This window comes from Equus quagga, chromosome 6 (genome assembly GCF_021613505.1).
Source record: "Equus quagga isolate Etosha38 chromosome 6, UCLA_HA_Equagga_1.0, whole genome shotgun sequence".
Classification (NCBI taxonomy): Eukaryota; Metazoa; Chordata; class Mammalia; order Perissodactyla; family Equidae; genus Equus; species Equus quagga.
This window is the reverse complement of record NC_060272.1, coordinates 63,207,606-63,220,735: the sequence shown is the minus strand read 5'-3', so window position 1 is coordinate 63,220,735 and position 13,130 is coordinate 63,207,606. Positions and strand designations below refer to the sequence as shown.

The 13,130-nt window shown below is 38.9% G+C and overlaps 1 protein-coding gene across 10 annotated transcripts in view; it reads left to right on the top strand.

Annotated features, from left to right (window-relative positions):
• NEK5 (NIMA related kinase 5) overlaps positions 1-13,005 on the top strand; it is a 62,481-nt gene extending 49,476 nt beyond the window's left edge. For 7 of the 10 annotated variants that reach the window (XM_046665132.1, XM_046665129.1, XM_046665133.1 and 4 more), the window contains 3 exons: positions 4,628-4,699; positions 5,087-5,198; positions 12,731-13,005. In XM_046665132.1, coding sequence (XP_046521088.1) covers positions 4,628-4,699; positions 5,087-5,198; positions 12,731-12,857 — 311 coding nt within the window. In that variant the 3' untranslated portion in view covers positions 12,858-13,005. Of the gene's footprint in view, positions 1-2,862; positions 3,416-4,072; positions 4,132-4,627; positions 4,700-5,086; positions 5,199-12,730 lie in introns of those variants that run through there. The other 3 variants (XM_046665134.1, XM_046665135.1, XM_046665130.1) reach the window with 3 other exon arrangements.
• The last annotated feature ends 125 nt before the right edge of the window (positions 13,006-13,130 follow it).

Genomic DNA, 13,130 nt, shown 5'->3' with positions numbered 1-13,130 from the left:
GTAGTAAATGAGACGAAAATTTACTGAAATAAGACTTTATAGCCCAGTTTGTGAAAAATACGGTAAATATTCCATGTGTACTTGAAAAGAAGATATCTTCTGTCACTCTTGGGTGTAATGTTCTACATATGTCAATCACGTCACGTTATATTAATTCTGTTGTTCAAATCTTCTACAACCTTACTGATTTTGTCTGTTCAATTACTGAGAAAGATATGTTACATTTTCCCACGATGTAGAGGATTTGTCTATTCTCCTGTTAGATCTGTCAACTCTTGCTTCATATGTTTTGACAGTATGTTGTTAGGTACCTACAAATTAAAGACCATTATATCTTTCTGACGGATTGACACTTTTTTCATTATGAAAAGTCCTTCTTTATCTATAATTATGCTACCTGCCTTAAAATGAATTTTTCTTTTAGTGTTTGCATATTATAATTTTGTCTGTTTACCTTCTACCTTTTGTATACTTATATTTAAAGAGTATCTTTTTAAAACAGCATATAGTTGGGTTTTTTTTAAATCCAGTCTGAAACTCTGTCTTTTAATTGGAGTTTTTAGTCTATACACATTTAATATATATTTTTTAACAGACTTGAGTTTAAATCTACCATCTTACTATTTGTTTTCTATTTGACCCATCAGTTCCATGTCCCTTTTTTCTCTTTCTTACCACTTTTTGGATTACATACTTATTACAACCTCAATTTTTTCTTCTGTTTGTATACTATATATTATTTTACTATAATAGAGTGTTTACCCTAGATATTACCAAATGCATTCTTGCCATCTTAAAGCATAATGTAATGTAATACTTTTGCCGCTTCTCAAACAATGCATAGATGCAAAATATTCTAACTATATTTACCACTTCCCAATTTATGTGCTACTTCAGTTATGTATATCCTCTCTCTTTCCATCTTTGTAAGTAAATTAATTCATGAACTGACTGTATTTTCACATGGACAGTTTTACATTAGGCATATATGAGAAATGTATTTAACAAGTGGGATTAGAAATACAAATTTTCCTCCAAAGGTGGAGCAAAGTGTAGCTTCTTTTTTTGATTTGGTAAACTGTTACATGACTATTCATGAACACACAAGTAGAAATTTCACCATACTATAATTATTTACCTATTTTTAATCAATATGATTCATCTCAAATCATAGCACATATTATTTCCTAAAGTGCATTATAAAATAAATAAAGTAGATTGACATGTCTCATCTATGAGGCAGTTTGGCTAATTAGAAGCAGCCTGAGTATTCCATTTGGCGCGGGAATCTGATAGTTTTTGTTTTCCTGTTTTAAGAAGACAATTTTAGGTGGCTCTTATTTTTGTTTAACAGGATAGAAGAAAGAATGAATCACTATATAGAAATGTAAATCAGCTGGTATCAGGATGTGCAACTATGATATTACCAAGGCAGCTATGTGGCCTGAAAACTTATACAAGAAAAGTGGAGGTTACTTTCCCACCAAGGATTCCCTTGGAATGGTTAAACTGTAAACAAAGTCACTGACCTGAATTAATTATGCACATGTAAAAAAAATACATGTCCTTATTTAAGAGTGTAGCTTTTACTAGTGAGATTCCTTTAAAGGGATTTTATAAAGTCTTGCTACTTTAAACTTTTAATATTAGGACAAATTAAACATGTACTTGATAATGCCTGACTTTTTAAGGGAATTTAGAGCTAGAAGCATCAAAGCAATTTATTTTCGAGGAGTTGGAAGTTTAAGCTAAAGACTGATGAAGGATATGTGAATAATGCTTAAATGCATGATACGTAACTAATCCTTAAAGCCTTTATAAATTGTGTCTTTTACACATATAGTCAAAGTCATTAAAATTTACACAAGCAGAAAGTATGAAGACTATACGGCCGTTAGAATTATTTAAAAAAAATTTTTTTTAAAGATTTTATTTTTTTCCTTTTTCTCCCCGAAGCCTCCCAGTACATAGTTGTATATTCTTGGTTGTGGGTCCTTCTAGTTGTGGCATGTGGGACGCTGCCTCAGCGTGGTTTGATGAGCAGTGCCATGTCCGCGCCCAGGATTCGAACCAACGAAACACTGGGCTGCCTGCAGCGGAGCGCGTGAACTTAACCACTTGGCCTCGGGGCCAGCCCCTCCTTAGAATTATTTTTAACGTTGATATTGCCATCCTATCCAACTTGATAGGCAACCACATACTTTTGCATAAACTAATACTAAAAACGTGCTATGGTCGTATGCTCATTCATGCACACTATGGCCACCCACTTTCTGGGAACTTTAACAGATACTGGGGATGGAGAGGCCAAGCGGGTGACGATCAAGACACAGCTCTCCTAAGATAAGAGCTTAACGAGAAAGAAAGATATTAAGAAATTAAAGTTAACTTTATGATCAGAGAATTAGTGTCTTGAGGGACACTAAGTGAGGAAACCAGACGTAGAGAAATGCAAGAGAAACACTCGCAGATGTTTTCTCAATCACTGAAAATAGTGGTTCCCTACCAGCTGGACACAGGCAGTAGTTTGAGATCCAAGTTTTTCATCACAATCACTAAAAATTCACAATAAAATCACTACTGTATCTTTCTATGACTTGAATTTAAATAATAAATATAATAATGAAATGTCGGTATTTTATGCATTTAACAAATATTTGAGTGTGAATGAATTTCAGTGTGAGACTGAAGGAATGTGAAATTGTCAGAGGCAGGTGACAGAAAAGACAGGGAGACAGAAAAACTTGAGCACTTACAGAAAGCTTATCAGAATTTTTTGGACTAAAGAGAAGCGTATTCATCGAGTCACGGGCTCTTTCAATCATTCATTTAAAAACCACTTAAGAATCTACTATATTCCAGAGGCTTGCCTGTGTTCTCGGGCTCTCCGCCCACGAAGAGCCTTTCATCCACCCACGCACGTGACAAAAAGGAGACAGCCAAGCTGCACGCCAGCCTCAAGGCTGTCTGCCAAGCGGCAAAAGATTAAAGAAAGCCGGAAGACAGATGTGCTGTGCCCACACGAAGAAGAGGATTGTCGGGCTGCCTGTGCTGCAAAAATACACCGACAACAGGGAGAAACCATCCGGGAAGAGACGGTGCAAAACTGAGCCTTAGATCCCTCCGGAGCCCAGGCGGGGCTTGTCGCCGACAGGGGGCTACTACGCAGAGCATGCTGATGGCATGGTGACCGTCCGGAGACTCAGAAAGCGGCCGGAGCCCAGTCCCACTACGATTCGACCGCTGGCCACAGTTCCCACCAGCTTCCCTCCCAGTCCTCGCAGCTGCCCTGCTCCGGGGACCAGCCAGCAGCGCCCAGCGCAGCGAGCAGCGCGGAGGCCTGTTGTCAACACGAAGGCGGGGGGCCGCGGGCGGGCTCTGAGGAAACCTTCTGGGACCCCCGGAGAACCAGACCTGTGACCGGAATCGTCCAGACCACGCCGGCGGCCGTGCTTGCGCGAAGCCTGTGCTGGAGGGCCGCTCAGCATCCCCGACGTCTCCTGGAAGATGGCGCTGAGGCCGACAGCAGAGGCCAGACGGAACCAGGCCTCCCCAGATGCCGCTGAGAATGATCCCTAGGAAACCGTCCGCTTGCTCCTCTCCTACGGTGCTGACCCTGCTTTGGCTACGTACTCATGGAGAACCATCATAAAAATGACCCACAGTGAATCCGTGGAAGAGTTTTTAACAGATCCTTAAATGACCTCAGGGCTGGGGGGAGGGGAAATGGGGAACTGTTATTCAACGGGGGTAGAGTCTCAGTCATGCAAGATAAAATTCTAGAGATCTGTTGTACAAGAATGTGCACATAGTGAACAATACTGTATTGTACACTTAAAAATTGTTCAGGATAAATTTATGTTATGTGTTTTTTACCGTAATAAAAAACCCCACAGATCTCAATGACTCAAAAAATATTCAAAATTCTTTAATTCTCTCATGAATTGTTTTATTATGATCTCTTTGAATCAGGATCTAAAATATTTGATTGATATGTAAAAACCAAATAAACAAAAATAGCTCAGATGAATAAGCCTCTGAATGTGAGGGATCTTTTTTTTTTTTTTTTGAGGAAGATTAGCCCTGAGCTAACTACTGCCAATCCTCCTCTTTTTGCTGAGCAAGACTGGCCCTGAGCTAACATCCATGCCCATCTTCCTCTGCTTTATATGTGGGATGCCTACCACAGCATGGCTTTTGCCAAGTGGTGCCATTTCCGCACCCGGGATCCGAACTGGTGAACCCCGGGCCACCGAGAAGGGGAACGTGTGAACTTAACCGCTGCGCCACTGGGCCAGCCCCTGAATGTAAGGAATTTTAATTATACCTTATCCAATTTGTGTCACTTATATTTTCCTTTTTATGAATGTACAATAGTGATATAAGATTAAAAATGTATGCTTAGAAAGGACTAAAAGAGTTCTTACAATAATTTATATTTATAAAATATATATTCTAAGGGCTAAGAAAAATGTGTCATTTTATTGGGAACATTTTCTTTGCTATGGGTGTGTAAAAGAAAAGTGCATCTTATAATCAGTGGAATCTTAGAGTTGTTGAGAGGACGCTGGCTTGCTGTAAAGAAATGAAATAGTGTACTATCTTCAGTCTCATCTTTTTCCCAAAGGAAAAAAGTGCATTTTAAATACCAACAATAAATCCACCCTGCAGCCACCAAAGAAGATAAAGCTCTGTGGGGGTGAGTTTGTGCTTTGAGTTTTCTCTGCAGACATTAATAATTAAGCCTAACCATAACCAAATCTTAAGTTTGAACAACACAAAATTTTCTTAGATTTTCTGTACAATCAGAGCATTCGCCTGCGAAGTGGGAGTTTTTTGTCTCTTTGTCTCTGATCCTTGTTCCTCTCATTTCTTCTCGTCTTATTGTGTTGCCTGCGACCTTCAGTACAATGCGGAATAGTCGGGGTGTCAGTTGTCATCCATGTCTCATTCTGTTGTAATGGAAATTATTGAAAGGTTTTACTGTTATGGTTGCTGTTCACTGCAGGATTTTTGGTATAGACCCCTCACCGTGTACGGGCTGGGGAGCTTTAATCTCTCTCTCTCTCTGTCATTTCTTTAACAGTGGGAGCATTGAAACCACGGCTTCCTAAAGAAGAGGAGGGGAAGGTGGAAATGGCCTCTGGCACTGAGGTAGATGAGGAGCAACTAGACCCAAGATCTGATGATGACGATACGTAAGTCCATCACATCTGGATGCCTGACTCAAGCACTGTTAGAAAGTGCAAATGCTATTGTTGACACGTAGAAGATAGCCTCAGAGACCTCGCTGAGCAGACCACGCTTTTACGATATATGTGGGTTTCTTTCTGGGCTCTCCATTCCTTTCCAATGGCATTGTTCTCTCTCTCTGCATCAATGATGTTGTGTCTTAGTTACTGTGACTCTCTCCTACCTTTTGCTATCTGGTGGGGCCAGTCCTCACACCTTCTTCCAGTCTCCACACCTTTTTCTTCAAAATGATCTCAGAGGTTGTTGCCCGTTACTCAACAGATACGTCTTTGCATTCTCTTGTAAAGTGTCGTGAAAAACTTTGTTGGTTTTGATGAGAATATTACATTTTTTAATTTATGGGAATTGACATCTTTTGTGATTATGAATATGGTATAGCTCTCCAGCTGTTTATGTCTTTTTAAATATTCTTCAGTATTTTTACTTTTCTTCATGGTATAGGCACCACCTAATTTTGTTGTTGTTGTTGCCATTATTAACAGGGTCATTTTTCTCCCACTGTGTTTTCAACTTGGCTACTACTGCTGTATAGAACGCTATCGACATTGTATCCTGTAACCTTACTGAACTCTCTTATTAGTTTTAAAGTTTGGAATCCTGTGAATTTTTAAAATTTTATTATAATTTACTTTTTAAGTAGGTAATATATTCACGTGGTTCCAAACTTAAAAGGTACACTCTTTTCATAGTGTTCCTGCTATCTCTTTCCCTCAGTCACACGACTCTCCTCCCCAGAGTCAACCAATCTAATCTGCTTCTTGTGCATGCTTCTGAGGATACCATTGAGATGTAAGCAAATATGTATATCTTGTGTATTTATGTATATATATATACATTTTTTTTTTTTGAGGAAGATTAACCCTGAGCTAACATCTGCCGCCAATCCTCCTCTTTTTGCTGAGGAAGACTGGCCCTGAGCTAACATCCGTGTCCATCTTCCTCTACTTTATACATGGGACACCTACCACAGCATAGCCTGCCAAGCAGTGCCATATCTGCACCCAGGATCCAAACTGGCGAAACCCAGGCCTCTGAAGTGGAACATGCACACTTAATCACAGTGCCACTGGGCCAGTCCCATTTAACCACTTTTTAAAAATCAGAATTTCTACTTTATTTGCATTTTGGACAGAGATTGTTGTCTGAATTTTGGTGATTTAAAAAAATGTAGAGGCCGGCCCCATGGGTGAGTAGTTAAAGTTCCACCCACTCTACTTTGGTAGCCCAGATTCACAGGTTTGGATCCTGGGCGCAGACCTACTTCACTCATCAGCCATGCTGTGGAGGTGTCCTACATACAAAATAGAGAAAGACTGGCACAGATGTTAGCTCAGGAACAATCTTCCTCAAGCAAAAAGGGGAGGATTGACAGTGGATGTTAGCTCATGGTGACTCTTCCTTAGGGGGAAAAAAAATTATTGGGACTTCTATTGTTATTTAGTACAGTGTCAATTTTATGACTGTTACATATGTACTTGAAAAACATGCAGTTCTTACTATTTTGGGAGTATATATGTTCAATATAATTATCTATTATATTAAGCTTAAAACAGTTTTGTTAAAGTATTCTGTAATCTTTTTTTTTTTTTTCTGTTTTCTCATTTCCTGATAGAGGTACATTAAAATTTTCAACTATGTTTGTGGTTTGATGATTTCTCCTCATAATTCTATCTCCTTTTCAATGTACTTTAAATATTTAGAAGCCATATTCTAAATTACGATTGTTATATCAGTTGGGTAAGTGTCCCTTTTTTTGCATTATGTATTGTCACTTTTTGTGGCTATTAATGCTGTTTGCTTTAAATTCTATTTTGTCTCATACTGATATTACTGTTCCAACTTTCTAAACTTTTTATTTTATTTTTTAGTATGTTTATGATGTCTATTCTTCTATTCTTTTATTTTCATGGTTTCCATGTGCTTTCTTTATGATCTGCTTCTTATAAAGTGCATGTGGCTGGTTGATATGGCCCTGGTCATGTGATAATCTCTTTTAATTAGTTTAATCTAAGAAAATTCAGTATAATTATTGACATATTTGGCTTTACTCAAAGCTCAAGCTTCCAGCTTGATTTTGTGTTTTCTGTTTACCATCATTTCTCATTTCCTTTTCTCCCTTTTCTTTTCTAGCCTTTTGTTAGGTGGGTAGATTTTTCTATATTACTTTTTTTTCCTCTGTACTAGTTTTGAAGATAGAGATTATATTTCTATTTTTTTAATAGTTCACTTTTATGCATCATCTACAAATTGATCTAATAAATTCAAAAGTTGCTTGGTATTCCCTTTTTCCTCCCAAACATGATAAGCATAATTTAAATAAGCAGTAAATACTTCCATTGTGATATTGTTATATAGAGTTAAAATTTTACTTTTAAAAACTTTTTTTATTGTGGAAAACTTCACAGTAAAAGTAGAGAGAATAGCAAAATGAACCTAGCTTTAACAATGACCAACATTTTTCTTTACTCCACCCACATCCCCTACACATTTTTTTTAAAATAAGTTTGGAATATTGTCTCAGACATCAAATCATTTCAACTAATTTTACCTTTTTCAAAATGAATATTTTTTATTAAACTTAATTCAGCTTGCCAGTGTGGTTTATTGTTTTCTGAATTGGCCATGGTTTTTACTAGTCCTTGCTTTCCCTCTGGTTTCAGTTTTTTTCTTGTTGATGTATATCCTTTAATAATTCTTTAAGATAGGTCAGCAGGTAAGAAAGTTTTGTTGTTTACATATCCAAAATTGTTCTTATTTTACCTTCAATCTTTAGCAGTCATTTATCTAAGCATACAGTTTTAGGTTGACTTATTTTTCTCCTGGTCTCTATTACTGTTGATGACAAACCTGCTATCAGGGGCCAGCCCCGTGGCTGAGTGCTTAAGTTCACGCGATCCACTGCGCCGGCCCAGGGTTTTGCTGCTTTGGATCCTGGGTGCGGACATAGCACCACTTGTCAGGCCATGCTGAGGCGGCGTCCCACATGCCACAACCAGAGGCACTCACAACTACAATATACAACTATGTACTGGGGGGCTTTGGGGAGAAGAAGAAGAAGGGAAAAAAAAAGAAGATTGGTAACAGATGTTAGCTCAGGTGCCAATCTTTGAAAAAAAAAAAAGAAATCTGCTATCAGCTAGTTGTTTTTCCTTTAGGGATATGCTAACTTTCTCCATGGTATTTGCATAATTTTCTTTTCATCTTTATGTTCTTATATTTCACTGTGGTGTGTCTAGGTCTGGATTTGTCTTTTCTCTGCTTGGCTCACTTTCTTCTGAGACCCTATGGCTTTCTTTAATCCTGGAGAATTTTTGCCTGTTATTTCTCCAAATACTGTTCTTCTTACTCCCTCCGTTTTAGTCCTCCAGTTAGATGTATTTTGGAGCTCCTCAATCTGTCCCAATGACTCCTAAAGTATTTTTATTCTGCTCTTCGTTTCATTCTAGGTGAATTCTTGAATATCGTGTTTCAAAACTATCTGGGAAAGATCTATTAAGTTTTTAATTTAAATGATTACATATTTAATGTCTAAGATTTATAATAGTTGTTTCTCATATTTATATATTCTTGTCTCATTATTGCATGATTATTTCTCATAATTTAAAACCATTTTTAGGGGCCAGCCCCGTGGCCGAGTGGTTAAGTTCACACGCTCCGCTTCTGCGGCCCAGGGTTTCACTGGTTCGAATCCTGGGCGTGGACATGGCGCCGCTCATCAAACCATGCTGAGGCAGTGTCCCACATGCCACAACTAGAAGGACCCACAACTAAAAATACACAACTATGTACTGGGGGGGCTTTGGGAGAAAAAGGAAAAATAAAATCTTTAAAAATAAAATAACATAACATAAAATAAAATAAAATAAATATTTTTAAATGGATACTGTGCTTTGACATACTTGCTTAAAGAGCTTTATCAAAATCTTCCTCCCTTGCTGTGATCTATTGAAAGTCAGCCCTTGCACAAGAGTTTGTAAATAAATAAATATGAATAAAAAATCCTCCATAAAAGTAATTTCATTTGGAGTTAGTTCATGGTCCAAGTTTTTTGTTGTTTTTAGCCATCTTTCTTTTTTATTTATTTATTTATTTATTTATTTTTTGAGGAAGATTAGCCCTGAGCTAACATCTGCTGCCAGTCCTCCTCTTTTTGCTGAGGAAGACTGGCCCTGAGCTAACATCCGTGCCCATCTTCCTCTACTTTATATGTGGGACACCTATCACAGCATGGTGTGCCAAGCGGTGCCATGTCTGTACCTGGGATCCGAACCAGCAAACCCCTGGCTGCCAAAGCGGAACGTGCGAACTTAACCGCTGTGCCACGGGGCCAGCCCCTTACCCATCTTTCTTACCATTAGATTTACTCATGTGTTACGGAATTTTAGTTTGTGGGCTCATTTTGTTTTGGAGGGTTTTTTGTGTTTTTAATTTTTTTCCTCCCCTTCCTGTCTCTGTGTACCTCCTACGTATCTAATAGGTTTTTGTTTTCTTCAGAGGGTTCCCCTCCATTCTTGCTAGCTGGAATACTTGAAGAGCTACACCTCAGGGCAAGAGTGGTCTTGAAAAATTCCAGTAATGTTGCTTGTCTGTCTTGGCCCAACCCCGGGAGAAAAATTTTTCCTGAGAAATTTATAACCATGGATTTGCCTTCATTTGGGTTTGGAATTTGAATTTACAATACTTGGGAGATCTGGAAACGTGTATGTTGAGAAATTAACATTAAAATTAATAGTAAGGGATCATAATACCCTGGGGTCTGTAGAAGAAGTAAATATAAAACACTCTGGAGAGAGAGAATTTCAGTCCAGGCCACATTGAGTTTTCTCACTCAAGTACTGCTTAAGATGAGCTCACAGTTCCGATTTCAAAAACAAAATCCATTATGAGAGATAGCAAACACAGCAAATAGCTGCATTAGACCATAAAGAATTTCAGGTAATATAATTATCTTATGATTATTTAATATTTGTATAATAATTAATATTGTATATTGAAAATTATTTGATTAAAATAAGGAATCGAACATGAGAGAAAAGGAGATCCATCAAAAAAGAGCAGGAAGATTTGATAATTAACCAGAGAGAACTTCTGGAAGTAAAAAATCCTTCTAATAGAAGTTAAAATTTGACCAACAGTTTAAAAAACAGAATAGGTACAGTTAATGAAGAAATTAGTAACTGGAAGATAGATCTGAGGGAAAAAAAAGCTGGGAAATGTGAAAGAGGAGTTAAGAGGCATGAAGGTCCAATATATATCTAAAAGGAATTCCAGAAGAAGAGACTAGGGGAAAAGCAATATTCAAAGCAATTATAACTGTAAACTTTTTATAATTATTGAAAGTCGTGAATCACAATATCTGGGAAACAGAACAATAATCAAGCAGGAACCGTGAAAGGAAATTCACACATAGCCATATTGCTTAAGCCGTGGAGGAATGAAGACAAAGGGAAGGTCCTGTTTAAGCACATCCCTCAGTAATAATAGCCTAGCAAATGGGAGCTGCAATCGCGGGTCGACCCTAAATGTAGGATCTCCAATTTTAGTGGAGCCAGCCGCGGTGGTCTAGAGGCTGAGATCTGGCACGCTCACCACTGCAGCCGGGGTTTGTTTCCCAGTCGAAGAAGCACACCATCCGTCTGTTGGTTGTTACACTGTGGCGTCTGGGTGTTGCTGTGATGCTGGAAGCTATGCCACCGGCACTTCAAATACCAGCAGGGTGACCTATGGAGGACAGGTTTCAGCAGAGCTTGCAGACTAAGACAGACTAGAGAGAAGGTCCTGGCCACCCACTTCCAAAAAAATTTGGCTATGAAAACCCTGTGAATAGCCCCAGAGCATCGTCTGATAGAGTGCTGGAAGGTGAGAGGATGGCGCAAAAGGACTGGGCAAGGTTCCGCCCTGCTACACAGGGTCGCTAGGAGTCATTGATTCAAGGGCACTAACAAGTAAATTTTAGTGGGGTCCTCTGTGATATCTAACAATCCTGTGCCTGATCTGCTTTCTTCTGAAACCCTCAGCCCTGGGCACTCACCCTCATCCGCTTTGCTCTTATCATGTGACCCAGCGTCCTACTTCACAGAGAAAGTACGTGGTTTGTAGGTGAAATCATCTCGATTGTTACATAACTTCTTTATATCCACATGAGCCCTTATCTCCTTCTCTCTCCCTATCTTCCTTATCAGAGGAAATACTACCTCCCTTCTTGTAAAGCCCATCGTTGATCTGAATCTCAGCCTTTTCTCAGTGACCTTGTTCCTATCAGTTCATCTACTTTTCTCCTTTATTTTCAATGTCTATTACCTACTTTCTCTCAGCATAGAAACACACCCAAATCTCCCCCATCTTGAAAAATACCAAAAAACCATTGCCCTCATGTTCTCTACATAGCATTGTCCTTTCAGAGCTGGGCTCCCCTCGGAGTTGGTTAAGCTCATTGTCATCACTTTCTTACCTCCCACTGCATTCTTGATCCACTGTATGGTGGCTCCTGCTACATAGCACTCTGAAATATTCTTGCAAAGCTCATCTATTACCTTGAAATTGCCAAGTCTGATTGTCATCTCTCAGTCCTCATCTTATTTGGCTGCTCCCCCTTTTTCGAAATTCCCTGCTTCCTTGGCTTCTGGGATGAATGCTCTTGGCTCTTACCAGCTCTTCCCCAGTCTCTTTCACTTGCCACTTAAATATTAGTGATTTTTGAGATGGTTTTTTGGGTCTCCGGCCTTCTTCCTTCTAAAAGTATCAGTGTTGCAGTTTTAGACACAATTTCAATTCCTGGTCCTACTAATTAGTAGCTGTGGGACCTTGGGCACATTTTTTTAACCTCTTTGAGCCTAGCTCTGCACCCCTTCCTGCCCCTACACTGCCCGAGGAAGATTAGCCCTGAGCTAACATCTGTGCCAGTCTTCCTCCACTTTATATGTGGGTCACTACCACAGCATGGCTGACAAGTAGTGTAGGTCTGTGCCCAGTCTCCGAACCCACAAACCTGGGCCGCTGAAGCAGAGAGCACCGAACTTAATCACTATGGCATGGGGCCAGCCCCTGAGCCCAGCTTCTTTATAAATTGATGATAATAGTGTCTACCTCAAGTGTTGTTAGTATTAGACGAAATATAGTGTGTGTCAAGTGCTCTAGGGCAGTGACTGGCGTACAGTCAGGGCTCAATATATGGCAGCCCATTTTCTTTTCTTTTTTTATCTTCCCTCTTCTTTGAAATGTGAGAGTAGATGGGTACTAATAAACATAACGAAGGTTGTCGAACACAAGTCCAACTAAACAGAAGACTCATTCTCTCAACATTGGTTGTTTATCATCTTTAGAGAAATCAGGCAGATATGATAATCTATTACCTGGGTGAAAATGCAATTTCCTATTGCTCAAGTGCGGGTGGGAAAAGAGAAGGGACACTAATTTTTGTACTTATTCTTCAGTGTTTTGCTATCATAAAGTTGATTTTTACTGTTTATTATTTCAGAAATTTTGAAGAATCTGAAGATGAGTTGAGAAATGAAGTAGTAGAATCCCTGGAAAAACTCGCTGTTTCCAAAGAGGAAGAGAAAAGAGGGGAGGCCTGCGGTTCCTCAAGGACTCTGAGAAGTTAGGAGACAGCAAGGGGATGAATGTGCAGAAACAGGCAGACTAAAGGAAGGCTTGGAGAACGTTTCTATTCCTGCTAATGACAAAATTTGTATTGTTGATGAAGACCAAGTCAACACTACCAACAACCAGTCAAAATATACATGTGATTATTGTGCTTTTTCTTAAGCAACAAGTTAAGATCTATTAACTGTAGTATCTGTTTGGGTACAAGTCATAAATATTCATTTATTGTAAGGATTTTCTAGTGATCCCAAGAACTTACTAATTGTTCTATC